The 26,898-nt window shown below is 35.2% G+C and overlaps 1 protein-coding gene across 2 annotated transcripts in view; it reads left to right on the plus strand.

The window, feature by feature from the left end:
• Positions 1-26,101, plus strand: part of LOC145688258 (mucolipin-3-like) — an 89,750-nt gene extending 63,649 nt beyond the window's left edge. For both annotated transcript variants that reach the window (XM_081762226.1, XM_081762225.1), the window contains exon 13: positions 23,041-26,101. In XM_081762226.1, coding sequence (XP_081618352.1) covers positions 23,041-23,077 — 37 coding nt within the window. In that variant the 3' untranslated portion in view covers positions 23,078-26,101. The remainder of the gene's footprint in view (positions 1-23,040) is intronic.
• The last annotated feature ends 797 nt before the right edge of the window (positions 26,102-26,898 follow it).

A 26,898-nucleotide genomic window follows, 5' to 3' on the forward strand; every position in this document is an offset into this window, starting at 1 on the left:
CCCCAGTAGACCTAATCCACTTGCATTTGCCTGCCAATCAGTTTTGTTTTTTTTAACTGACATTTTAATTCTCTCACTTTACCACTTTCTTCATTTTCTTGTTAAATATTCTTTTGAAGCAAGAACTTTTCAGTTGCTTGTTTAGTTCATTTATTATTATGCATGTTCTAAGCCGGATAAAATATGTTAAAACTTTCGGTTCACACTTATTATCAAATTCATTTTTCATGATACTGTACATGTTAATTTTCTAATGATGCTCTTTCCTTTACGAATAAATTCTCCATGATAGTCAAGACAATATTTGTTAGTTACTCTGACTGTGTCTAGACATTCCTTTGATAGAAATGTCAGTCCTCCTTTTGAGATTATGTTACATTGCAGTCCCTGAAGAGGTTCTTTGACAGGGAGCTGTGAATATTTGATTTTAAATTTGAAACCTACCCACCCAGCTATAAATTGAAGACTTTGTTCTTCAAGGTCATGCGTATTTAATGAACACATTTGACCTTCAATTTCATTTTCATCTTCTGATAAAATATGCACCAACAGTTGGACTGTTGTATATAATTCATGCACTTGCTGTACAGATTTTTTCAAATATATATATACATTCAATTAATGCAGATCTTACTGTTTCCTGCTGCGTAGAAGATTCTTCAATAAATTGACATTATTATTATTATTATTATTATTATTATTATTTTACTGTGTGTAAATAAAACGGCAGAATTCTTTCCATTATATATCCTCTTAGTCTGTACTTAAATCTTAGAGACTCCGGATAATCGTTGCTTGAACCCATGCCTCTGATATAAGAAAAAAAAATTTTCTAAACTATCTTAATTTAATTTCAATGTCAAGAGCAATTTTCCCTGCATACTTTTGTAATTTGATTCTTCATCAAAATGAAAGGAAAAAATAACAGCTGCAATAAACGGAAAAGAATGGACTATATTTCTTTCTTTTTCCCTGCTTGATCTAAAATAATTTTAGAAATAATAAGATTATTAAAAAAGATGAAACATGTAGCATATTAAAGGGAGTTGCTTAAGAATGAAATTATTGCATAACAAAAGCCACAGCTATGAAAATATTCAAGTAAATCATCTTCTATTACCCTGATAAAAAAAATGAAGTTCACATAAATGATGAAAAATCATATGAATTTAAACATAAATTTTCATTCTAAAATACTCGCTTATAAATCACTACTGAATATTAGAAAATAAACACATATGAATTAAAGTTACGTGATTAACTTAGGACTTCAAAAACCAATACCCAGAAGTCTAGTTCATGCAGATTATTTATTGAATAACTAGCCTTTGGTTAGCCGGGAACTTCGCGTCTAGACCCCTGCATTTGCTTTTCCCACAGCCTTTCACTTCTTATATCGCTAAGTTCTCTAATCTTAAGAGATTTTGAGATATGGCTATCTTATTATAACAATTGCAACCAGTAATTTTTCTCCCCCTCTTTTCCCTTTTATCGGTAATATTGAAAAAAAAAAAAACTGAAATATATAATTAAATAAGATGTTTCTACACTTAAGGGATTTCGGAATATGGCCATTGTATTTTACCAATTACAACTCCAACCCTTTTTTATTTTTTCTAAGGAAACATTAAACAACGCAGAAACATGTCTTTAATTGTTTAAAATTTAATTATTTTAAATTAAAACATAAACACAAATTTTCACGCCAATAACTTTAAGGGATTTCGATATATGGCTTTCCGATTATAACAATTGTAACTTCACCCCGGTTTGTTCCCTTCTAGGGCAAATATCAAAAAACGCTTGCATACATATCTAATTATTTTAAATGAGAAGTCCAAATACTGAATTTCATGTCTCTAAGCTTAAGAGATTCCGAGATATGGACATCTTATTATAATAATTCTAATTCCTACCCCTTTCTCATTCCCACTTCTTTTTTTTCCCATCTAGGCCAAATATCACAAAACGCTAAAAGATGTGTATAATTATTTTAAATGAGAAGTTCATATACCAAATTTCATGTCTTTAACGTTCAAAGATTCCAGGATATGGAGATATTAAGATAATAATTTCCAGTCCTCTTTCTCCCCTTCCCCCTTCGGATTTTTTTTTGGAGGGGGGGGGGGACCTATGCCCTGTCTAAATTTCAAGTTTCTAACTTAAGCGGTATGGCCTGACTGTTGATCAATCAGTCAGTCAGGACTTGTTCTTTTATATAGGGCGATGCACAATAAGCAAATTAATGCCAAAAATATTATTACAAAAGCAGTATTTAAAGTGGTATTAGCAAAGAACACGTTGTGTCACTGTATACAGTATATTCATTCATTTGGTAAAATTCATAAAATTATGGCTGGCATAAGCAGGATGTGGACCTACGGACTTCTTGGGCCCAACTGCAGATGACAAAATTACGCCCTTATTCTTTTACAATTGCTTAAATCCTCCTGCTTTTGAAACGAATGGAAGTTGACATTCTCCTCACCAACTTTCCTATTTCGTGTGTTCATTTTACAGCCGTACACAACGCGTGAGAGCATTGTTAAAGCTTTCAAAGTCAATGTAACAAATACAGATGAGTTCTATTTATACACTATATACAGTACAAAATATACAATAATATTTGCATGTAGAAAATGTCATTAAAAACAAAGAAAACGTAGAAAATCAACAAAAATACAACTAGCAACCTGTCAACTGAGAGGGCGCGACAATAGTATCTTGTTCGGAGGGTCAGTGATTTGGTGTTGAAGGTGACGTCACGCGAACGAAGATGCTGCGCGTGGGTTTACCTTCTCTTAGCTCTACCATGCAGGAGGGAGGCGTTACGGTAGGGAATAGTAGGGGAGCTTACGGGAAGTATCCTGCACTTTGTGTTAAAAAGGTGCCATTCGGATATGTTGTTCCCCTGATCCAACTAAGCAGGAATCGAAGTGGCCCCACTCCGACAGGTGGCCAGAATCCAATATGGCGGCTATCAAAGATGGCCGCCTCTGCGAATTCATAGTGTTGGTTTTAGAGGCCTATATCTCTTTAACTAATAGTCCAATCTTCAAGATTCAAAACTAAACGACGTAGAAGATAACAGCGTCTAATAAATTAGCAAACGTTTTTACCTAACACTGAAATTAACACCTATAGAAATTTAATTTGTAACTTTGCATTTCTTATGATGGAGCTTATTCATATTTTTTAAAATAACAAGTAAACTGCTGGGATTATCGAAAAATATTTCTTTTAACTTTTTAAAGAATGTTAAATTATCTTTCGTTTAGTGTATAGTTCATTCAGATTGGTTAATAAACAACGAAGTTATGACAATTGAAAGATTCACGTTGAGTCGATTGATTTTCCCAAATTTCGAACGCGAGTTCATTTACCGTAGTAAAACATCACTGATGGATACTGCATTGTACGAAACAAATCATTCTCTTGTGATGTCTTCTTCATAAGTCCCACTTTCACCAAAAGCACGAAGTAGCCTGACCAAGCCCGGTTATGAATCCAATATGGCGGTCATTAATTATGATTCAAAAAGATTAGTTTCTTTCGAAATATTGTCCCGAGTATCTAATTTGTAAACGAATACGGACAAAGTAATATCACCTATTCCGTTACTATTCACTTTTACACATTGATCAAGTTTATGAATATCTTAAGAAATTACGTGCGTAGCGTCACGATAGAAAAGTTTTATGGTTTCGTCTGAATTGAAAGAGAACTGCACAGGAGGACTAAGAAGTAAAGTCATGTCTTTAAACCATAGACATTGGCTTTATATCCTTTACAATATTATAAGGAAATTACATAAAGCAATATGTTGTTATAAATTAGAAAGTAAATAATTTCTTTAGTATTGTGAGAACAGAAACACAAAATTTTTAGATTTTCTACGTGTATAAACAGTTTTATGATTTCGACGAATAGTTAATATTACTTTGTATGCAAGCTATTCTATAAAGAATCATACATTTAAGTTTATCTATTTATTGGTACGTTTCCATTGTGGTGTAAATTTACTGTGGATCAACTGAATTTTCAAAAATAATGAGTGCTACTCACATGAAAGTTTTATTGGTCTAGATCTTCGTTTTCAGTTTCCGTCACCTTTCCACACAGAACAAAAAAGCAGCACGGGACGCTTGCACTTCCACAACGACATCTTGTGGTACATGTCTTGCAGTGCATCGTGTGGAAACATTTTAAAAAGTTTCCTACATGCTTCGTATACAACTGAAGTGGAAGTACATGGAGAAAGTTCACTTCCATTGTCAGTCCATCCCCAGTTTGCTGGTGAAGGAATATGTGCTGTCTTCTTTATTGCCTGGCCCCAGATTTGTCCAGCTTGGTATGCTGCACGCTTGGTGTGAAGAAGCAAGGCATCACAAGTTGGAGGAAGCGCTGTAAGAGATCTGCCCTTTTCCAGAAAGATTTCTCGCCGGGCTTCATTCACTTAAAATTTTTCACAGTCTTGTTTTTGAATATAATAGGACAACATATCGTTGCTTTGAATTAAAACAATCTTCGCTTATGTTGATTACAGGGTGTGAAATTTTTAGGAAAGCTGTGGTCACCTCTGAATACAAAAGCCATGTTTTCCATGCTTATAATTTTCCATGTCTGAGAAAGTATGACACTGTATCACATCCTGTAAACGCGTGGAGGACTCGTAACGCAGTTGATTTTTCTTTTCCTAATGCTTTTGAAATATGATGAACTGGGAGAAATCAATGATATTTCTTGGTGCCGAAAGATATCCATAATTATTCTAGACCGTTTCACTCAAAGTCGTAGAAAAAGGACATAGCAAGTATTACAACTCTGTGTCTACTGTACGGATGACTATTTTCTTGTGTCCATTTAATGTTGCATCAAAGCAATGTAACATGATCCTACTATCAGCTTCTTCTAAATGATTTCCTGATGATTTGTTTGAAAATATTGGAAGATTTCTTGAAGTTTCTATCTGATTGCTCGTTGCTACCTCAAAGTTACTTCCTTCCTTTTCACACATAGACTTTCCAAGAAAAAGGAACAGTTCTTCTTTATTTTCGTCATTACGAAGTAAATCGTTCCACTTCCTAGGAATTGGTGTAGTTGGTGTTACTTTTGTCCTTATTCCTACACTCCTGCTTTCTCTTGTGGAAGATTTTATTATGCTCTCTGAAGAGTATCTATCCCATATCAGATATCTTCGCTTTGCATGGAATGTGTCTGCTTCTCTTTGAACATATTTGAAGAAATTACACCGAAAATAATCACAAAATGTTTCTACTGATACTGGTTGCAAAATGTGAACCAAAACTGCTCCATCAAATAATAAAACATCACAAGAATTAGGAAATTGTTCTTCTTTGATGTTGGCTTCACTCTCTAGAAGCATAACTAAGTCGGACTTCTTTGAGGACGTGCTGAAAGAATTCAAGTCAAGTCGTCTTGTTTGACTGACGCGTAGTAAGCGAGAGAATAGCTGAACGTCAGTCTTAAGTAATTTTATTTCATTTCTGTTTGTTTTATTCTTTTGAAGGGAAGAATGAAGCACTAGAAAAGATTTTTCATGAGCGAAAAGAATGGCTTGGTACATTCTACTAATCTTTCTTGCACAAATTTTATTGTACTGTATATATTAGACCCTTTTTCTTCTGCTGTATATGGGGATTCAATTATATCACCGCTATAGATGATTCTGGAAGCAACATTAACAAGTCCACTATTTTCTTCAAACGGATTCCCCAATTCGATGAAAACTTCTTTCATCTTTTCAACAGACGATATAAATCTTTCTTGCATCGACGAGTAATCTTTATGGTGCTTATCAGGATCATATTCATTATATGACATGTTGAATTCATTAATTAGTTCACTAATTTCTGGTCCCGCTGTCATCCATTTGACAAGAGCATTGTCGTCGTGTAAGAGACCAATCGCCCCGCCATCCGCTTTTATAATTTTTTCATTCTGTTCGTGAGCCTGATCTATAGCTATTGCAGAGAAAGCTCTTGGTGTCTTTCTTATCACAAATTAACCCATTTCGAAAGCATTCATAATCTCAGGATGTGTTTCTTCCAAATTCTTCAAATCTAAAATGCGAACGGGAAGCCAACGAGCATAGTTTAGGTGGTCCATTGCGAAAAACCATTCTGCCTTTAGTTTTAGTGTTTCAACGTAAAGCTTAAAATTTCCTTGACGTATGGCTCTGATGTAAATTAAGAGTAAAATCACGAGACGGTAATATATTATCCAAAACTTAAACGTTGGACACGAAGATTTCTTTTCAGTGCACCAGTCATTGAAAGATTGTCCTGATGAAGAATTCCGATATGCATCACGCAGCAAATGATGTAAAACTGTGAGAGTAATCTGATGAGCAAAACGAGTTACTTTCAATACTGTCAGCGGTTCCTACATCTGACTTGCATAAAATTTATACCCAACCACTTCCATCTAACCATTTGCCTATAAGACGTAGGAAGACTTGTTCGATGTGTAACCCTCCCAGCATCAGAATTTTAATGATCTTCGCCATATAACTCTGGCCAATGCCATTGAATTGGTTTCCCCAAGGCAAATAGTGGTTGATCCATTACAAGAACCGGAACTTGTCCTTTGTTGAGTTTGTTTGTAATTTCTCGTACGACATTTATTCCGTGCTGTATCATATCAACAGATTTAGAGTTTTCTTTAAGAGTCGGAAGGAGTCAAGTGACCTTGACAAATCGAAGATATCGCAGTGCAAAGTGTTTCCTTATTTTGGCAACAGATGGGGTTGTTGCTGAAATGCCGTCAAAGCAAATGGCACCCCTCCTTTTCCTTCGTTTTCCCCTGCATGTGGTCAAAGTTGGACAGCGCAGGAGGGGGATGGTTATGGATGTAAATGGGACAGAGGAGTGAAATTCCTTTCTTTTGGCTAAAAGAGAAACAGAACTGAAGAAAAAATAAATACAGAGATATTGTAAGAGGGACCAACATGATATCAGCCGTCAGCCACTCAAATATCTACAACGGTCACAAACATAACATAGAGAACTAAAGCACTTGTCGCCTGTCTCTTTCTCAAAGGATTCTACCTATGGTAAATAACGCAGGAATAGTGCAGGAAGAGTCTGATATAAAATGAAGAACCATGCAAATATTAAAAAAAAACGGGAGAGTCGATATTCTAATTTATTTTGGGCCTTCGTGGTTAAAAAAAAAAAACAACTTGGAATTGAAAGGCAGAAAACCCAGACAAAGATCTGAAATGTATTGGCAATGTGACTCTTTTTTAGTGGAATCCATTTCTTTATTTTCTTTTCAAAATATGATCACCAGATTTACCCTCTGTCTCGCCTTCACATTCGAATGGTCCTGGGATCGATACCAGTAGCTGACCATCCTGAATTTTTCCTATTACAACAGGAAAGGGACGCAATGTTACATTTAGCCTTGGGTACCGGCTTAGAAGGACAGGAGGGAGCATATGCTCTGCTTGGTATTGGTTTTTATTTGGGGAAATAGACCACTTCATTAACAATAGAATTAAAAGATGTGTCACCTTCTTCAGGAAGGTACACTCATGTCCAAAATTATTGTCGCATGTCTATAAATATGTTGTTGTAGGAATATAATTTGATAACGAATTCACCCGGTATTTCTTATAATGTTAGTATGTGTACAATCGGCAGAGACATGTATGCAAGTTTCATGTCAAAAGAGGAGTAAATAAGAACAATAAAACGAAAATAAAACTTTCGTGTCCATTTAGCAACATTATGATTTACTCATTCTAATTTTCGTATTTATAAATATTTTCCTATGAAATTTACCATATATACATTTCCCGATTATACACATAGTATCAGTATTAAAAGTACCCAGCAAATTCAGTATTACATTATATTCTTACATGAAGACAGTTATAGATATGCGACAATCATTTTGGAGATGAGTGTACAAGGACGTAACAGGTGTTTGTTTCAAACATTGAATAAGTGTTCGTATACATTGAACTTATTTCCTGACGTCATAGAACTAAGAACTGTCACAGAGCGACGTAAGTCCGGCGACAATACAATATTTCATTTTTACTTTCATACTTTGCAATATATCTATTTATTTTAAAAGCAAATTTTAATATGTTTTTGTTTTCAACTATTTTATCCTAAAATAAATACTAGCCTTTAACCAGCCCATATTTCCCTGGTTGCATATCACTTTAGGATTTGGAAAATGTGTCCAACGAATAAAAAAAAATGATAAAACACCTTTTAAAGACATTCTTTTGTTAATCAATTCGCACTAAAAAGTTAAAAATAATCTTATTTATGCAAGCCTAAATAAAAAGAATGGGGCGCGTCATTTTAAGAATTTATAAAGTAACTGTATGTAAGCCTATATTAGAGCGCATCCCATTTTTTTTTTTTTTTTAAGTCATGCATAACCAAAATTGTTTTCTACTTTTAAGTGCGACTTGATTAATGAAAGAATGTCTTTAAAATGTTTATTAGTATGTTTTTCTATTATTATTGTTAATGTTTGCATCCTTGGCATAGGATGTTTATTTTGTAAGGTACCGTATGGTGCGTTTCTATACTACTAGGGTATATAAATATTTAGTTTCCTATGCGATACATTAAACAGCACTTTTTTTTAAAAAAATAAAAATTACTACCGAATATAGAGTATTTCTCCGCTAATAAGAGGGAGACAGATTGAGGATACCAAACACCCCTACCATTGATTGAGAAATATTTCGGTGTCGACACTGATGAACAACATTTACATTTAAATTTGAATGTTTTATGGGCTTTAGGCAATTGATTCAGACCGGGATACATGGGGGACAGAATGTTGGAAGCAAGTAGTCCAGTCCCTAGTTTGAATGCCTGGAATGAATAAGGACTCTTCCCTCCTTGGTAAAACCTGCCGGAATCTGAAGCAATATCAAAGAAACACTGCTTCGAAAAGAGAGGGAGCAAACATGCATAAATAGATAGTCAGAGTCGGATTTAGGTTTCGTGGGGCCCCAAGCTGTTTAAGGTAATGGGGTCCTTTATGTGTCCAGATGAACATAGGCACCCTACATACAGAAATGAACAAACTAGAGATAATTTAGGAAGCAGACTAGCAGGAGGAGCCCCATTAATTACATGAACGTAGGCTACACAGCAGGAAGCATTGTTGCTACGTATATATACATTTTATTTTATTTTTTAATTTTCTTATATTTTAGAAATGTATATCCAGTTTTTCTTTAGATTTTTCGGCCCCAAGAGAGCAGGGCCCTAAGCTATAGCTTGTTTAGCTTATACGTAAATCCGGCACTGTAAACAGTATACACATACAGGCGCGGATCCAAAGGTGGCTATAGAGGCTATAGCCCCCCCCCCCCCCTTGACGTTCAGGTATACTCTGGATAAAATGGGGTTCAATCCTGTTTACTCTGGATAAAGAGACAAACTATGGTTTAGCTCCTCCCTTGATCATATCCTGGATCCGCCACTATATATATATATATATATATATATATATATATATATAATGTTTGTGTTTAGTATGTTGTACGATGGAAGCTGATGAAAGAGCTTTATATTATTCTTGATTTTTTGACAGGTAAACAAAGAATATTTCGGGGATTAATCTACTCGATTATTATAATAAGATTATAATAATGTATTTTATTTTTTCTCCAGTCCTGCAGGAAGTTTTCATTTCTTTCTTGGAATAGATAAACGAAGACTTTGGTTCGGCTTCTCCTTCACAAATCTCTGTCGAAAGGTTGACTTTATCGCTACCAACACAAATTACTTCTTCTCATAGAACCCATCTACAAATACACTGTACTGCTGAAACAGAAACCATCAACTAAAGACGTCATAAATTTTGCTATTCCTCGTGTTTGAAGTTCCCGTTCTTCACAACGACTTCCTTTCTCCCGCCCCTGTTAAGAAGTTCAAAGTAGGTTTTCAAAAGGACTGGCTCCCGCTGAGAAGGAAAGTGGGATGAGGAATGACTATAGTGCCATCTAGCAGTTAGACGGCCAAGTACGTGAACACGAAAAAATCTGATTTCTGATTTCTGTAGATTCAATAATGAAGGATATAATTTCTCATCGATTGTGTAATGAATGTGATTGGAAACAGCGAAAAAATAGTACAGTAGCGCACAAATACAAAGGTAGTACTCCATTCTCAAAAAAGTCCGAAGCTTTTAGCTCTTTTCCTTACTGTAAAAAAACAGAAGACTTTTCCCTCTAATTTTGATCATTTTCTTATGGGAATTTGGATTATAATTATCTGTATTTATAAGAAGAAAATATCACGCACAGCGTTCAAATTGCATCTTTAAAATGAGATGCATCATATTGAGTGAGCTATTGAGACATTTTTGCGAAACAACGAAATGAAACCATGATTTCCCTAAAAAATGGTTGAGATCCCATGTTAAATTGAACACCAATATTCCGGCCGCTGTGGCTCACTCCTTCTCCCTCTTAAGCAGGAAGCATATACTTGGCATTTGCAGACTTTTCAGTTTTCGAGGCATGGTGTACAGACAAGTGCAAGTAGTGTAATTTTTTAAGCATGCTTCAAGCCAACACTCTTCATTTTTTTATTTCTTCTGCGAAAAATCCACTTCGTGGAAGAATTTTGTCTACAAACTGCGGGTTATATTGAGGTAAAATTGGTTCCTTATTAGTGATATAAGCAGGAGGTACTAGAGCATAATTATCGGGGAGAGCAGGAGCAGATCTCATTTTTATATTCACATTATCCAGTGAGACATGGTCACGTCGAATGCCAGAGTTATCCTTAGAAGAATGCTGTAAAAAATAGAAATGCTCGTACCATGAAAAGAATCCTTTGATGTAGTGCTAGAAGGATTGTAGTCAATATTATCTAATGCTGCAACGGTTAAAATACCTCGACGAAGAGTGGAAGGACACACCATTTCGTCACTTTGATTTATCGAGCACTGAGAAAGACTTGAAGATATTTCCTGTACACGTGTAGACGAATTGCCTAGTGAATGCAATTCATTTATGAGAGTTTTTACAAGTTTTAGCATACACGCTCAGTCCAACATAGAGAGGAAGAGGTGGCTCGTGATTACGTTATGCCTTGCTGCTTCTGTTTGAATATCGCCTGCTTTCTGATGGAAGTTATAAAATATAAGTTGACTAATAGTTGAAGTTGCTTGACTTGCGTTGCTATCAGGAATGACAGATGAACCATAAAGTAACATATTAATAGCAGCTATTAGTGAAGGAGGAACAGAATCTTCCTGGCAGTGATTCTCAAATTTTCCTGTAAAATGACTTGTGGTTTGCCATATCCTTTCGAAGCATCTTAACACGACGACTTAGTGCCATATCATCTTCATCAATGTCTTTCTCCAGCTCACTCATTATGTCAGATCCTTCTGAAAGTAAAACATATTCTCTGCCAGGCAGATGAGCTGTTAGCTCTGGCCTGTGACGAAGAATCCTTTCACGAAATCTTGTACTATGAACTTCTATTTCTTCTGATTCAGGCTTCTTCATAATCGTCATTAACCGTGTTTTGTACAGTTTAAGAAGATCGCTCATTTTGAATCGACGACTTCTTGGTAACACAAGAATTGCGTAGGCGCCTCAAACTTCGCCTTTTTGTGTGATTCCGAACTACTCCCGCCGAAACATTACACGGGATTTACGTAATTGTTACTTTCAATAGAATTACATCGAGAATAATGCAGTTGTTATTACTCAAAGTTTTTAAAAACACTCAGTTCTATCCGATTCTTTTGATGTATTTCGAAACATGATTTGGAGTTTATTCCTTCCCATACTTACTCTGTGGGGCAGGAGGATGGGAGAGAGAAAAATGTTTGTTATCATTTTGTCGTACTTGTTTATAAATCTAGATACTTCAATCAATATTTCGCAAAAGACTTATCTTTATGGATCATAGTTAATGGCCGCCATATTGGATTCATAAAACCGGGCTGGGTCAGGCTGTCTTGTGCTGCTCTGGTGAAAATGGGACTTATGAAGAAGACATCACAAGAGAATGATTTGTTTCGTACAATGCAGCATCCATCAGTGATGTTTTATTACGGTAAATGAACTCTCGTTTGAAGTTTGGGAAAATCAATCGACTCAACGTGAATCTTTCAATTGCCATAACTTCGTTGTTTATTAACCAATCTGAATGAACTATACACTAAACGAAAGATAATTTAACACTATTTAAAAAGTTAAAAGACGTATTTTTCGATAATCCCAGCCGTTTACTTGTTATTTTAAAAAACATGAGTACACTCCATCATAAGAAATGCAAAGTTTCAAATTAAATAATTTCTGTAGGTGTTAATTTCAGTGTTAGGCAAAAACGTTTGCTAATTTATTAGACGCTGTTATCTTCTACGTCGTTTAGTTTTGAATCGTGAAGGTTGGAGTATTAGTTAAAGAGATATAGGCCTCTAAAACCAACACTATGAATTCGCAGAGGCGGCCATCTTTGATAGCCGCCATATTTGATTTTGGCCACCTGTCGGAGTGGGGCTACTTCGGTTCCTGCTTAGTTGGATCAGGGGAACAACATATCCGAGTGGCACCTTTTTAACACAAAGTGCAGGGTTTGGCATTTTTTCCCTTATGTTCCCCTACTAGGAATTCCCGGAAATTTACACAAAAAATTTGCTTTTATCTAGTTTGATCGCTTATAAGCTGGCAATCATGAGAGCAAGAAAGAACATAAAATTTGCAGGAAAGTAACAATATATTTGCAACCCTTCTAGAAAGTTTGAGGAAGATAGTTGATGTGCAAACAGAGAAAAAAATCATTCATGAATGTGTTACTTATACACATGGGTGACCAAGACATAATTTATCGGGTTTTCTTAAGACATCTAAGAAGTCTAGCGTTGAAGTAGAGTGTACTGTAATTTGGTAAAAATATGTAGTGTTAAAAATTTTACATAGTGATGAGTAATCCTGAGATACAAGGAAACAGCTGGTGCATTAATGTGGATTTACGCAGCCTCTGGAACCGGAACATTTACAATAAGTACAACATTTGAAGGAGGCTTGCCTACTACATACACCTTTTCTGGCACACTTCTCGCATTTACAAGGTTTAGTGAAATCACTAGGTAATAGAGATGTAGAGGTTATATCTGAAATATAGTATTCGTCATCATAGACATAACCAAAATCGATAGGGTATGATTGATCGACACGCCTAAGAGCGTTCATCCTCCGCTAGCACTGAAAATATGATTTTTTTATATGAAGCGCTATCGTACTTGAGGGGAGAACAAGAATTTTCCTTTCCACTGTTTCTGATGAAACTTTGTAAATCGCTATTCGTCATATGAATACATGTTTGACCCCAATCATTGCAAGAGGAATTTCTCTGCATCGCACAAATCATTTTCGTTTATCGCTCTTGTTCCAAAGTTCTCAAGGCATGAAGTTCCAGACAAATCGACAATCTTCATTGCTGCTGCTTTGCTTCCAACTTTGCTACTTGAATCACAATCAGTTAGTGTGGACTACAGGCGAAACAAGGATTGAAGTTTCATTCCTTTTGACAGTTTATGAATTTTAATTGCCCGAGATGTTCTACTAAGACCAGACAGCATCCACAATTCCTGAAGCTGCTGAGATTCCCATGCATTTTTGTAATGGTACAAAACATTTACTAACACATCTGTATCTGGTACACGACACCTACATCTGGTGTTATTCCTGTTTCTACAGCTTGGTTGATGTGAAGCAACATTCGGTCGTCAGCTTCTTCATGTTCGGAATGAAGATTTTTCCATCTGACACAGATTTGTTGTGGATCACTATACACTTGAATCTGTCGCTTTTATGTGCACCACCAAGGTAGAGATCTTGGTTTGTAGAGATGTCCTCTTTCTCCAGTATCTATGATATGAAAAACTCTTGGAATTTCACTTTATTGTCAGAAGAGGCCCAGTAACATTCCATCTGAACCGGAAGTGGTGAGAGTGGAGACGGAATATCTTACTTTACCGAACTTGTTTTACTTCTTCGCGTTCGTTCTGAGCGATTCTTGTTTTCGTATATATATATATATATATATATATATATATATAAATCCAAATGGTTCACTTCATACGAAATTGGCACCAAGTAATCAGGAAACTCATCAAATGTCTTCAGCTTCAATCGTTTAATTGGAATCTTTCTAGCTTGCGCCATAAAGTCCCCAATAACACTATAAACTATGTCACCGTGTGCCATCTGCGAAGGAGGTGAGGTAGTAAGATGCTTCTCTAGTTCATACATGAGGTCTGTCTTAACTGCCTTACTTAGGAACATTCCTTTTGTCATAAGGAATGACGTGGGTGTGATCTTATACTTCAGTAACGTCTCAATACTGTAGCCTCTTGCTCTTGCAACTTCAATGACTTTGAACTTTCCTGTTGAACATCCAACTGTTCAGTTCGGACTACAGGTTTGCGTAGAACACTTCGCTTAATTGGATCCATCAACTTTCTGCTTTTGTCAACAAAGCGTTCTTGGATAAAGTCTTCGTGAAGTCGTTTACCGTTTGTTTGTGACAATATTATGTCGTGGTATGATCACCAGAATAAACTTTGAAAGGATTTTATTGTTAGGATGAAATCAACAACACGTCTGACAGTCTTCATCCCGAATAGTGTGAGGAGAAGAACATTCGTGGTGTAGGGAACACTCATCTTCATCATTCATGTCGCAGAAAGTACGTAAAACCTGCCGTATAAGAGTTTTTTATGTTTGAAGAGATCATACTGGTCCACAGCTTCCTTCCTGCGGGTGATACCACCAGTGTACTTTGCTGCCCTGTTGTAGTTCTGCTCTAATCTTTGATCCATCGGCACACAACTAAATTTTCTAGTGGTAAGCTTAGACAGTCCTCTAGGAATACAGAAGTCCAACGAGAATAATTTGTCTTATCGAAAGCAAAGAAAAGAGGAACTGATCGGGAAACAGCACTCACAAATCTCCTATTTCGCTTCACGATGGGCACGTAGCAGGTCACGGATAATGGGAAATAATACATGGAAAAATTGATCCCAGAAGAGAAAAGTATGACTTTTCTGCTCTCCATCAACTACAAAGCTGGCAGGGTCTTTGTATTCTGTGCAGGTTGCTGATACATTGTTCATGTTTATTCACATCAAACTTGCATGCGAAAACCAACCAGCACAAGCGTTCCCTTGCCTCTGCCAGTATAGAAAGTCCCCTCGTTCCCCTAGCATAGTGAAAACCATTGAAAACACTTCTGCAAGCTAGGTTTCCAAAAAACTTCTGTTGCTATAAGTATGCGATCTGCTAAACTGTCTCACAGGCATTTCCCAACACACGCAATGACCTCCTTTATGAAATGAAATCCACCCTAGCCGATGAAAATATTGTCTTATTTGGCATTAAAAGTTGTATTTCTTTCGCAATCTAGTACACACCTTGATCACACCACAAGAATCCACTTTCCACCTCTACTTGCTTTAAACAGTCTTCAAAGTTTACCATACAAGAGTTTATTGTTCCAAACTCTGTTGCTGGATATGGAGTGATTGAAGTGAATATGGTCTGGTAAAAGATTGATTTTCATCTATTATCATACTATTGAATGCACTCCACAAGGGTACTTAAGTATCTATTTTAGAGAAACGGAGAAAGGAACCAAAAGAAAGTCTTGTTCCCTACATCGATTATCAGATTGACTTGTGTAAGGTCTTGCGGACGGAACAAACGTGAGAGGGACATTTACTGTCTCTGGTTGCCTATTGCAAACAAGGTGTTCTTGGCATGGCAAAGTATGGGATAAACTCCGATTGGAAGTGTCAATATCTCCATATTCAACAGACATTCTTTAGACACTAGTTTTAAATGCCTCGGAGTCCACGTCCAGAATCACTTTGTTCTGGAAGATCATGACAGTATTATGCGTCCAGCCTATTCCTGATGGTGTGTGCTCTTCGTGGTCAAAATTGCCCACGGTTGTTTCCTTGTATCTCAAGATAACTCATCACTGCGTATAATTTTTAACACTACATATTTTTAACAAATTAAAGTACCCTCTACTTCAACGCTAGACTTCTTAGATGTCTTAGGAAAACCCGATAAATTATGTCTTGGTCACCCACGTGTATAAGTAACACATTCGTGAATGATTTTTTCTTTGTTTGTACATCAACTATCTTCCTCAAACTTTCTAGAAGTGTTGCAGATATATTGTTACTTTCCTGGAAATTTTGTGTTCTTTCTTGCTCTCATGATTGCTAGCTTACAAGCGATCAAACTAGATAAAAGCAATTTTTTTTTGTGTGTGTGTAAATTTCCGGGAATTCCCTACCGTAACGCCTCCCTCCTGTGACACACACGCGTATCATATACACCGTTTTAAAGCATGAATATTTGCAATTCGAACGAGGTATAACTCGTGTCTGTATTATAATCACACCTATGCTAGAGCTGTTTAATTAGTAACCTAAGTTTTTTTCAAAACGTCATTATCCATGTTCAAATCCAATATGGCGGACAGAACGAGCACTCACCACACCGCGACCAACTTTTTTTTTTTTTTTTTTTTTAAATGTCCTAACCATTCATTAATCGAATCTGAAATCAAATTGAGGGGATCTTTCAGGCATACGAGACATGAGCTAGCCCCATGGCTAATAGTGAATGATAAACAAATCCGAAAGCTTCCAAGCTCTAACTGGTCAAGATTTGGAAAAGGAATAAACAGCTAGTAGAAGATGGAGAGAGATAATAATGTACTAACGAGATGAACAACTAATTACTACTTCGGATTTTTTTTTTTAATCTAGTTTTTCAGAAGACCTAGAGGGAACTGTACCACCAGTTCCCAAACTATGTACCTTAAGGGAATAATAGAAATGAACTCTTCTTTGAAGAGTCACGATGAGGTCTACTTACAAAACAGATTTCCTGATTTCAATCCTTGGTGGGAGAGAGATTTATTACCCATGTTACCCAAAGCGGCTTACGGGTTCAGTCAGCGTCTCTGTAATGGGAGTACCTTGGGAAACCTCGAGGGTAAAGGAGAACACAGGATAATGCTGAGTACATCATCTTCTGTACATTGCTTACCTCCACATCACCCATAGACCACCTCCGCTTCTTTTGAAAGGGTCAATCTTAACCTTTTTGTGTAAGGGCAACAAATTGTTTCTATTTGAGAACAATAACATACGAAAAACAAAATATTTATGTGCTTGGAGTAGATATTTTAATTTAGGACAGCGTAGTTTTAATCCTAGTTTTCTTTCTAAACATATATTTATATTTTTCAAACCTAGTAATTTATTTACTTATCAACGAACTGAATTCTCTATGTCTGTGTGTCTGTCTGTCCGTCTGTTTGTTATTTGCGATATTTTCAAGTTTGAACCCTGCATTCGATAGAGCATCAAAACCTATCTGAGAAAGTGATTTAATTTTTCGCGTCACTCTTACCGTTCCCAAGATATTGGCCCAAAAATGTCCGATTTCCAGAGATTTAAGGAGCCATATCTCGGGAACTGTAAGTCATAGAGATATGATGTTTTGCGAATTTTTGCGAGAAACAGAATAAGGTGCGGATGGAAAGATTTACATGTAGGAACAATCACAGTTGTCCTTCCCGCTCCATCTCTCCATTCTTTTTAAGTTCGTTCTGGCAATGCTCTTGAGGCATCCTCAATTGGTCAACGAACTTAAAGAGTTCCTTACTGAGTTCTCCATGTCTGTGTGTGTGGCCATCTGTCTGTTATTTGCGATTTTTCAGTTTTGAACCCTTCATTCGATAGAGCATCAAAAACTATCTGAGAAAGTGATTAAAATTTTCGCGTCACTCTTACCGTTCCTGAGATATTGGCCAAAACATTGCTGATTTCGGGAGATTTAAGGAGCCATATCTCGGGAACCGTAAGTCATAGAGAGATCACATTGATGTTGATCAATACCTAAGAGGATGGTAAATATTTTGGTACCAGATAGTAACCAGTGGCCACTGTCCAATTGGCCACTGGTTCGGCCAGTGGCGACCAATTAATAACTGTACCAAAATGTTTACCATCACCGCACCAACATGATCTCTCTATAACTTACGGTCCTCGTGATACTGGCCAAAAATGGCCAATTTCTAGATGTTTAACGAGCCATAGCTCGGGAACCATAAGTTGTAGAGAGATCATATTGATGTTGATCGATACTTAAGAGGATGAGGAACATGTTTGTTCCAAATAGTAACCGGTGGCCACTGATCAACTGGCCATCGTTCCCCGCATATTGACCAAAAAAGTTCGAATTTCGGGAAATTTAAGGAGCCATATTTTGGGAACTGTAAGTCATAGAGAGATAATATTTAGCGATTTTTTGCGAGAAACAGAACAAGGTGCAGATAAACAAGATTTACATCTAGGAACAATCACAGTTATTCTTCCCGCTCCATCCCTCCACTCTTTCTAAGTTCGTTCTGGCAATGCTCTTGGAGCATTCTCAACTGGTTTTTGGTATATATATATATATATATATATATATATATATATATATATATATATATATATATATATATATAGAGAGAGAGAGAGAGAGAGAGAGAAAGAAAAAGAAAGAAAGAAAAGAAAGTGTGTTTGAAACGAATATTTTAACTTAGTGAGCAGTGTGAAATTTGTTGCAAGTTCGTTTTCTAAATATTTGTGTGTGCTTTTCGAAACCTATTATTTTTATTTGAAAACAATCAACAACTACAAAAATAACACTATTTGTATAGCTTTTGAATTTCCATTTTAATTTGAGATTTAACATGAAGCTTATCGGGGTCGCGTTGGCTGTGGTATAGCGTTCTCCTCTGGTACATGGGGTCCTTGATTCGATCCCAGTTCACGTCAAGTGAACCTTGTGGTGGACAAACACCATGTGCTTGGGTTTTCTCGGGGGTTTTCCAATTTCCTCCCACTTTCTTCATTCCACAATTTCGTTCATTTCTCATCATCACCATCTCCTTTAGCCTATCCGGCATAACTGTAGGACGTAAAACTTAAAGATTTCATTTCATGAAGCTTATCTCTCTCTCTCTTTTTTAATCTTAATGATTACTTATGTTATTTTATTTCTTCATATTTTCCGAAACATACCATTTCTAAACAGTCAAATAACTAATGACAAACAAGCTAATTATATTCGTTTCGGGTCCAGGTTTGAAATGGAGAGTAGCATAAAGTTGCACTCATCCCTAAGTGTGTTTTCTAAATATTTCTTTACGTCTTTCGAAACAGTTTTTACTTTACTTTAAAAATAGAGCAAAAATCAAACGATTTATTTGTGTTTTGAACTTCTATTTTAACTTGTCCATGTGAATTTGATCTCCAAGTTTTATTTTGAAACTGTATTTTCATGTTTTTTCTTATACGGAACAAACTACTTTACCTTAAAAAGATCAGTAACTAACGAAAAGTAATCGTTTTCTCGAACCCCCATTTTATCTTTGGAAATGGTTGGTTAAGTACGAAGTTGAGCCTCTTTTTTTCATTCTTTATGGTTTTCGAAACAAACTACTTTTATCTTAATCAATAGTTAACGAAAAACAATCGATTTATGTGGTTTTGAATTCCCATTTTAAAGTCGAGGGCCAAGTTTGCGGAGATAATCCTGTCCGTGAACTTTTTGTTTGTTTATTTGTAGTTCTCCTATTTATAGCCTCTTTTTCTACGAACTGGGGGACATGATGGCTGAGTATCTGTGGTGCGTGTGGTCTCGGGTTCTATACCCGGAGAAGTAAGCTTGTGGTGGAAAACATTGTTTTACGAGATATTAAAATTAACATACTGAAGTTCCGATCATGTATTATTGCTTTTGTATGGACGTGAGAATATATCATAAAATTATGCGGATATCCAGAATTTATTTAAACAATAACTATCAAGTAAGTAATATTTTTTTTATGTGTCACGGCTATGCTCAGGTACTGGTATACAAATGTGTTCCGTGCAATACAGAACAGCAGGTAGTTTCTAGTTTATGATAACGAATTTGATCGCAAGGTAGGAGCACGCGTGAACACACCCGAGAGCTTAATTGGATAGTTCGAAAGCGCCATGTGTTGATTTGCAAATAGGATGGCTGTAGCCAGGTGTGTGAATGGTCGTACGCTCCGAATATTTGGGCGTTTTGAGAGAACTGTTTTTGTGCCCTTTCTGACATTGATTACAGTCATAGCCAAATAAGTACACAGTGTTTCACAATATGTTTCCGTGTATCAAGGAAAGAGATCAACGTTGTGTAGTCGCAACAAAACAGGCACACCTGCTTTTGCTGGGCCCTCCAATATAGAGCATCATAAATATCTGAGGTCCCGGCTTACCCTCAAAGTGGTGCAAAAAGTGTGTTCCTTGGTATGAAAACCCACCGTCTCGAAGAACAATAGCAAGGGCAGTACAACGTTCCGCCGCAACTGTAAATTGTATAATTGCGCAAGATTTACATCTGGTAAATAAGCGTAAGGATCGGTTTCGTATGCTCCGTCCTTTGCATATGGAGAGGAAGACGAACACTCGACAGTTATAAGAACACCATCTTGAAGAGAACAGATGGATGTTTGTAGCAACTCTAGACGAGACATAGGCGTATCTGTTGAAATGTAACAAAAAGAGGGTCATCTTGTGTCGTCCTTGTGATTTCGGAGGTCGTTCCGATTGGGTGCGTGAATGTGCGAAAAGTTTCCTACACGGTTTTATGGTTTTTGCTTACCGCTATAATGACAAATTTTACACTACGCAGAGTGGGCAGAAAGGCTAAAATCACTACAACTTACTACCGGACACATTTTGCAACCAGTGTAGCACCGTAATATTTCATCCATACATGGCAGCGGCACACTTCACGTTGTTATTCACCAGGACAATGCATCCAGTCATTCGACGAAGTCATCGGTGACGTACGCGGAGCAGATGCACGTGAAACGGGATTTCATGCAGTTCTTTATATACACATTGAAAATCCTCTAATGGATACCTAAGGAATTTCGTGATTTCCCTTGTTGAAACAAGCATTGGTTCGTTGAGAGCCGCGCATACTCGACGATCTTCTAAAAGTGTGTCAAGAGGAATGAAACAGTCTTGATCAAACTATGCTTGAACGCAGCCTCCTTAAGTGGATTCAAGCCAATGCCTAACATTGCTTGCACATCGAGCATAACGCTGGTGATGTCGCGGTATTTCTTAAGCTGGCAAAAGAGTTCCAGATTCGTTACCATTAACCTGAAACGACCTTCTGTACTATCAGACTGCAGGTTTGATAATACTTTTATGTCGGAGTACGAGATGTCAGTACTTTCGTGCGATAGTACTAGAAGTATTATAGTGTAAGCAAATATTAATAATATTTTGAAAAATACTTTGCAAGTGCTAGACTGCTTATAAAGTAAAATTGAGTGTCTTTGCTTCCTTGCTGATTTGAAAAGCATGGTATACGTTTGCAATTGATGAACTCTTTCCATCGTTCTGGTAGGAGATGAATCTCTCGCCGATAAATGTCTTGAGATTTGGAATCGAAGAACCGTTTTAAGGCAATTTTCGCAGCTTCTATTTCATAAAGATTTTCCGAGCAAATAAGTTCTGCACACGCGAAACAGGTGATAGTTAATCTATAGGTACCAAGTCAGGAAAGTAGAGCAAGTGAAGTCAAATTTCCTAACAAAGTCGTACCTCTCAATCAGCAGCATGCGACCTAGCGTTATAATGATGATTTTCTCGTATTGACGAGGCCTGTCCGCCTCGATTGTATTGTTGCTTGCATTGTTGATTGTATTCAACTGTTTATAGTAGAAGGTGGGGTTCATGATTTAATTAGTATGCAGGACCTTCCAGTGAATTATTTCTTTGACAAGCAATAACATCCTAATCGACACGTTCTTGGGATAAATTTATGGGTTGGATGTCAATGTTGGCGGTCTAAAAACTGGCATCCAGTTCTGCGACACTTTACATTCATGTATGTAACTCACGTTTTATCGCCCGTGATAATGCGTGGCAAGAATTGGTCATTTTTGTAGTGGGAAAGCAAGGAAACACAGGTTATGACTTGCTTCTCTTATTTACTTGTACTCAGCTGATGTGGAACCTACCGATAGAACTTTGTGATGAAACACAGAGCTTTAAGACATTTTTCGACAGCTGTTCCGTGTACCTGAAAGGTATCTACTAATTCCATTACAGTTGGCTTCGGGCTGTTCCTTATGGCTTGGTCAAGATCCTCGACAGAAGACACTGTTGGATGTCCAGATCAGTTTACCATGACAGCTTCAGTCTCCTCTCTTGAATTCTCGAAACCGGCAGCAACATATATTATCGTCAACAGCACCTGTTCCTTACACTTGCCAAATATTGCAACAGACTACGGTCGCAGTACTACATTTATGGAACTAAAAAAGTAAACACCGTCTGATACGCTTCCTTTATCGGCCTTCATTTCATCCACACTCTGGTGTGTCGTCTAAGAGATCCTCGTTTTCGCGTACTGCCTGTTGCTACACTAAGGTTCCCTCAGTTACTTGAACCTTCACTGTCACTGAGACCAGCATGATAAATATGAAATCTGTATTACGCTAAACTGTGATTTGTCAAAAACTGGTAGAGCGTGTGCACTTTCCCTATGTATTTAGTATAATATGTAGGGTATAATCGAATTTCCTAATATGCCGTGGTTAATCCTATCCACATAAGATTTTACTAATGTGATGCTTGTCCAGATGTGCTTTTTATGTAGATATTGGAGGCTTAGATATAGAACCTTTTACTTCAAGAAAATTGTAAAATTGAAAAGAAAAACTAAGAATTATACGATGAAAAGTTTAAACAACTAATTTAGAAAATTTTAGTGTTAATTGTAATTTTCTCTCTTTTTTTTACATGCAATTACATGTCGAGTATATATATATATATATATATATATATATATATATATATATATATATATATATATATATATATATATAATAGTAGATATGTATAGATAAAAATATATAGATATGAGCTAAGTCGTTGTTTTCTTTACAGAAAGCCCACTCAGGAAACTCAGCCGTTAATGACATGAAAGGAGATACAGTATTTTGGTCCTGCGACTAAATAATAAAAAAAAGCTTCCAAATTATTGTTCGTTTCACAGGTAATCTATTAGTCCACAGTTAAACTGAATAGATACCTTCGTAACTGCAATATATATTCGTTTGATTGATTGATCGTACATTGCTATTCATTTATAATGCAATGATCGGGCGATGATTGTTGAGGCTGAATTGAGACCAGTTATCTCTGACCAGTTATTGTAAGTTAATTGCTTGTAAGCAGCACAATGTTATTGTTAGTTGGTACACCAAAATGGGTGTATTTGATATATTTTTGGTTATTATACATTAGTTACAAATTCGTTAAAGCTTTTAATTTTTTTTTTTTTTTTTTTTTTTTTTTGCAGATATTTCTAATATTTTTTGTATCGGAGGAAAATGAATTTTATGCGTGTAACGATATGTACATAGAGTAGTTATTAAAAGTAGCGGAATGTATTTGTTAACATGGAAATACTTATATGAAATGAATGTGTGTTAAATACGAAGAAATAGTTAAATCTATTTTGTTTAGAAACAGTTGTCTTTTGGGACCCAAAACCAGAGATATAAGTCGCTGTTCACTACATTAATCTTCTAATATTCTATTTATTAGCGGATACTTTATTGTTACCGTATTTAAAAACAGTAAATCTCGGGAGGAGTGTGTTCAATATCTTTATAAAAGTAAATAATAATTTTATATCTTCTGTTAAGAAAAGTGTTTCTAAATTATTTCAAGGCCTAAAGGTAATGCTAGAAACTGTGTTATATGTATATATGTATATATATGTGTGTTTTTCTTTTGTTGGTGTATTTCATTTTAAATTACAATTTGAATGTTTAAGCGTAGTATTTCGTTTATCCATTTATATTAATTCATAAAACAATTTTAAGAATATGAATTTCTTTTGGACAATATCTGACTTAATGTACCAATGTTATTTATGTATCATTTATGTTATGTATGTAGTTTTAAGTACCATTATCAGTTTTAAATATCGTGCAGATCTCAACTTAATTCTGAAATAAGTCGTAGAAAATTCTTCAAATATTGTCGTTCAAAATACTTCCAATGTAGACCGGTTTTTACTTCTCTGCTAATATTGGTAACAACACAAAAGAAATAACCACTTAAAACTTTGTATATAATTCGTGAAGGTTATATTATTAATTTTTAATTGTGTTGACATGTGCTTAGTCATAATGCTGTTTTCATTAGACACTCAGCGTGATAGTGTGTACACATGGATTTTTTTTTTTTTTGTCAAAATTTTGTTTAACCCTGCAGGATTAACTAATATTAATTACAGAAATATATAATGCGGACCTTTCAGGCACGAATTTGAAATATGCATAATGTAAACTTGAATTTATATTAAATTTTAGTTTCTTTTAAACAATAACATAGGTGTACTATGTAACGCTTTTCAGCTTTCAGAACTTTGATCCTTATCTTGAAGAGTTAGATTCATATAAGTGTGAAAATAGCATAGAAACATCTGTTTGTTTGGTTTAAGTACGTTATCTCAAAGGCCCATGAATTAACTGAATACTAATTAAAATGTTAATAGAGAATATACTATTAGTTATATAAGAAATTGTTTTAAGAAGATTACTTGAGTTTGGAGAGATGTCAGAGACACCGAACAAAAGAAAATATATTTTAAAGAAATACACACATTTAATACGTCAAGAGTTACAAATTCATGTTATGTACAATGTATTTCATCTGTTATCTACACAAATTTTGTGCTGTTCCATATATAAGCTACATTTATAGAAATGTTTAGTTAAATTTTAATGCTAACGAGTTGAAGTTCGCAGATATTTATTGCTTTTTAAAAGACCTTTGTTGTGTACTAGCGAAATGTTAAATATTTATTTTTATATTTTTTTCTTTTTCTATGTAAAGTACGTTTAAAGAAACAATTTCTGATACGGTATAATGTAGGTAGCATAAGTGTAAGATTTATTGTAAGTATGTATAAACCACGTTACTTTTTATTTTGTGCCAACAGTTTTTATTTACTTATTTATTTATTTAAAAAAAATACCACAATGAAATGTGCGTGTTTGTGTTTGGTTGGTAAACAGTGATACAGGTATGACAGTTTAATAATAATAGTCTGTAATCTTTCGATTCTGTCATTGGCATTGTTGTTACATTTGGAGATTTACTTTTATCTCCCAGTAAAGAAGTCAACCAGCAAATCTGAAATATAATTTGTTACGAAAAATGTTAGGCCTTGACTTGAATAATAATAGTAATAATATTAATAATAATAATAATAATAATAATAATAATAATAATAATAATAATAAGAAGAAGAAGAAGAAGAAGAAGAATAAGAATAAGAAGAAGAAGAAGAAATAGTCTGAAAAATATAAACACTGCCAATGAAGAAGGGAAAGTGAATTGAGTAAAATTAATTATATAATAATAATAATAATAATAATAATAATATAGAAATTTTGAACAGACTAGTAAAAATAAAATCTGTGGCAGCTTGCGTATTTCATATCATACCTAACTGTTCTTCTGGTATTCTTTGATATTTGAATGAATTCATTGCCAAATAATGCATTTTAAATATCGGACCTTTAGGTAGCAATAATTTTTGCAGTGAGTGAGCTACTGTGATTATAGGTGTACTGTTTCGGAGAGAAATGTTATAAATATTTGTTTTCAATTTCAACGTTATTGACAAAATAAATAATATAGTTGGGTGTACACTTTCGATGTCGACTATGCATATTGTTGCTAACCAAATTTTGTATGTAACTGATTTTCGTATTGTATAAATGCTTTGAATGCTTCTGCAAAATTTAAAATAAATGGGATTGTAAGTTTGTTGTGCACAGTTCTTTAAATTACACTATGTATTCATTAGCAAGTATTTTTGTAATGTCTGGTCTAATGATTTAACGTATTAACTAGTGTATTTTTGCAGAATTGATTCATGGAATGTAGCACATACACACACACACACACACACACACATATATATATATATATATATATATATATATATATATATATATATATATATATATATATATATATATATATATATATGTAAAAGGTAATTACACTTTTAGCTACATCGATTGTTGTACAAAGAACATCAATTGTGTGGATGAAGGTCCACATTAATATTTAAAACTATTGAAAAGTAGCCACCGCAGCATTTCCATATAAATTCATAATTAAAAAGGCATCTTTCCTCTGTTTCAGTTATTAGAAAGGAACAAAACAGTTTCTGAAAATGAATACAGCTCATGTGTAGGTTGTAATTTCCATTGTTTTAAACGAAAAGTCTACATCTAAGGGGACACTGAAACGTAAATTTCTGAGAACGGAATCCAACATAATTTGCTTACACAAACTTAAGTATGTAACACATTTTGTCCTAGATAGTATACGTTATTTATTTATTTTTTTTTAATTATTTACGTTGTAGAAGAATTAAAAATGGTCATTATTTCCTTCAAACTTTTCTTTTGTAACCGAGTAATTAAATTTTGGAAATTAACCTAATTATAGATTTACGAAAGTAACAAAAATATTTAAAAACAGAGTTTTTATTTATTTATTTACGACTGAAGTGATTTTTTTTTTATGTTCATCCCCAAATATGATTAGATGCTTCTTTATATTCGAAGTTTAGTTTATCTTTTCGAAATCGCTCGACCTCCCTCTTGTATATTTGTATGTTCTTGAGTTGATTAAAATGAGCTTCAAAAACGAAGTCTTTCATCGACACTCTTCAGCGAAAGTTCTAGGAAACTGAGTTTCCCAAGGTTGATC

Source organism: Thermobia domestica, chromosome 6, assembly GCF_964235325.1.
Source record: "Thermobia domestica chromosome 6, izTheDome1.hap1.1, whole genome shotgun sequence".
Taxonomy (NCBI): Eukaryota; Metazoa; Arthropoda; class Insecta; order Zygentoma; family Lepismatidae; genus Thermobia; species Thermobia domestica.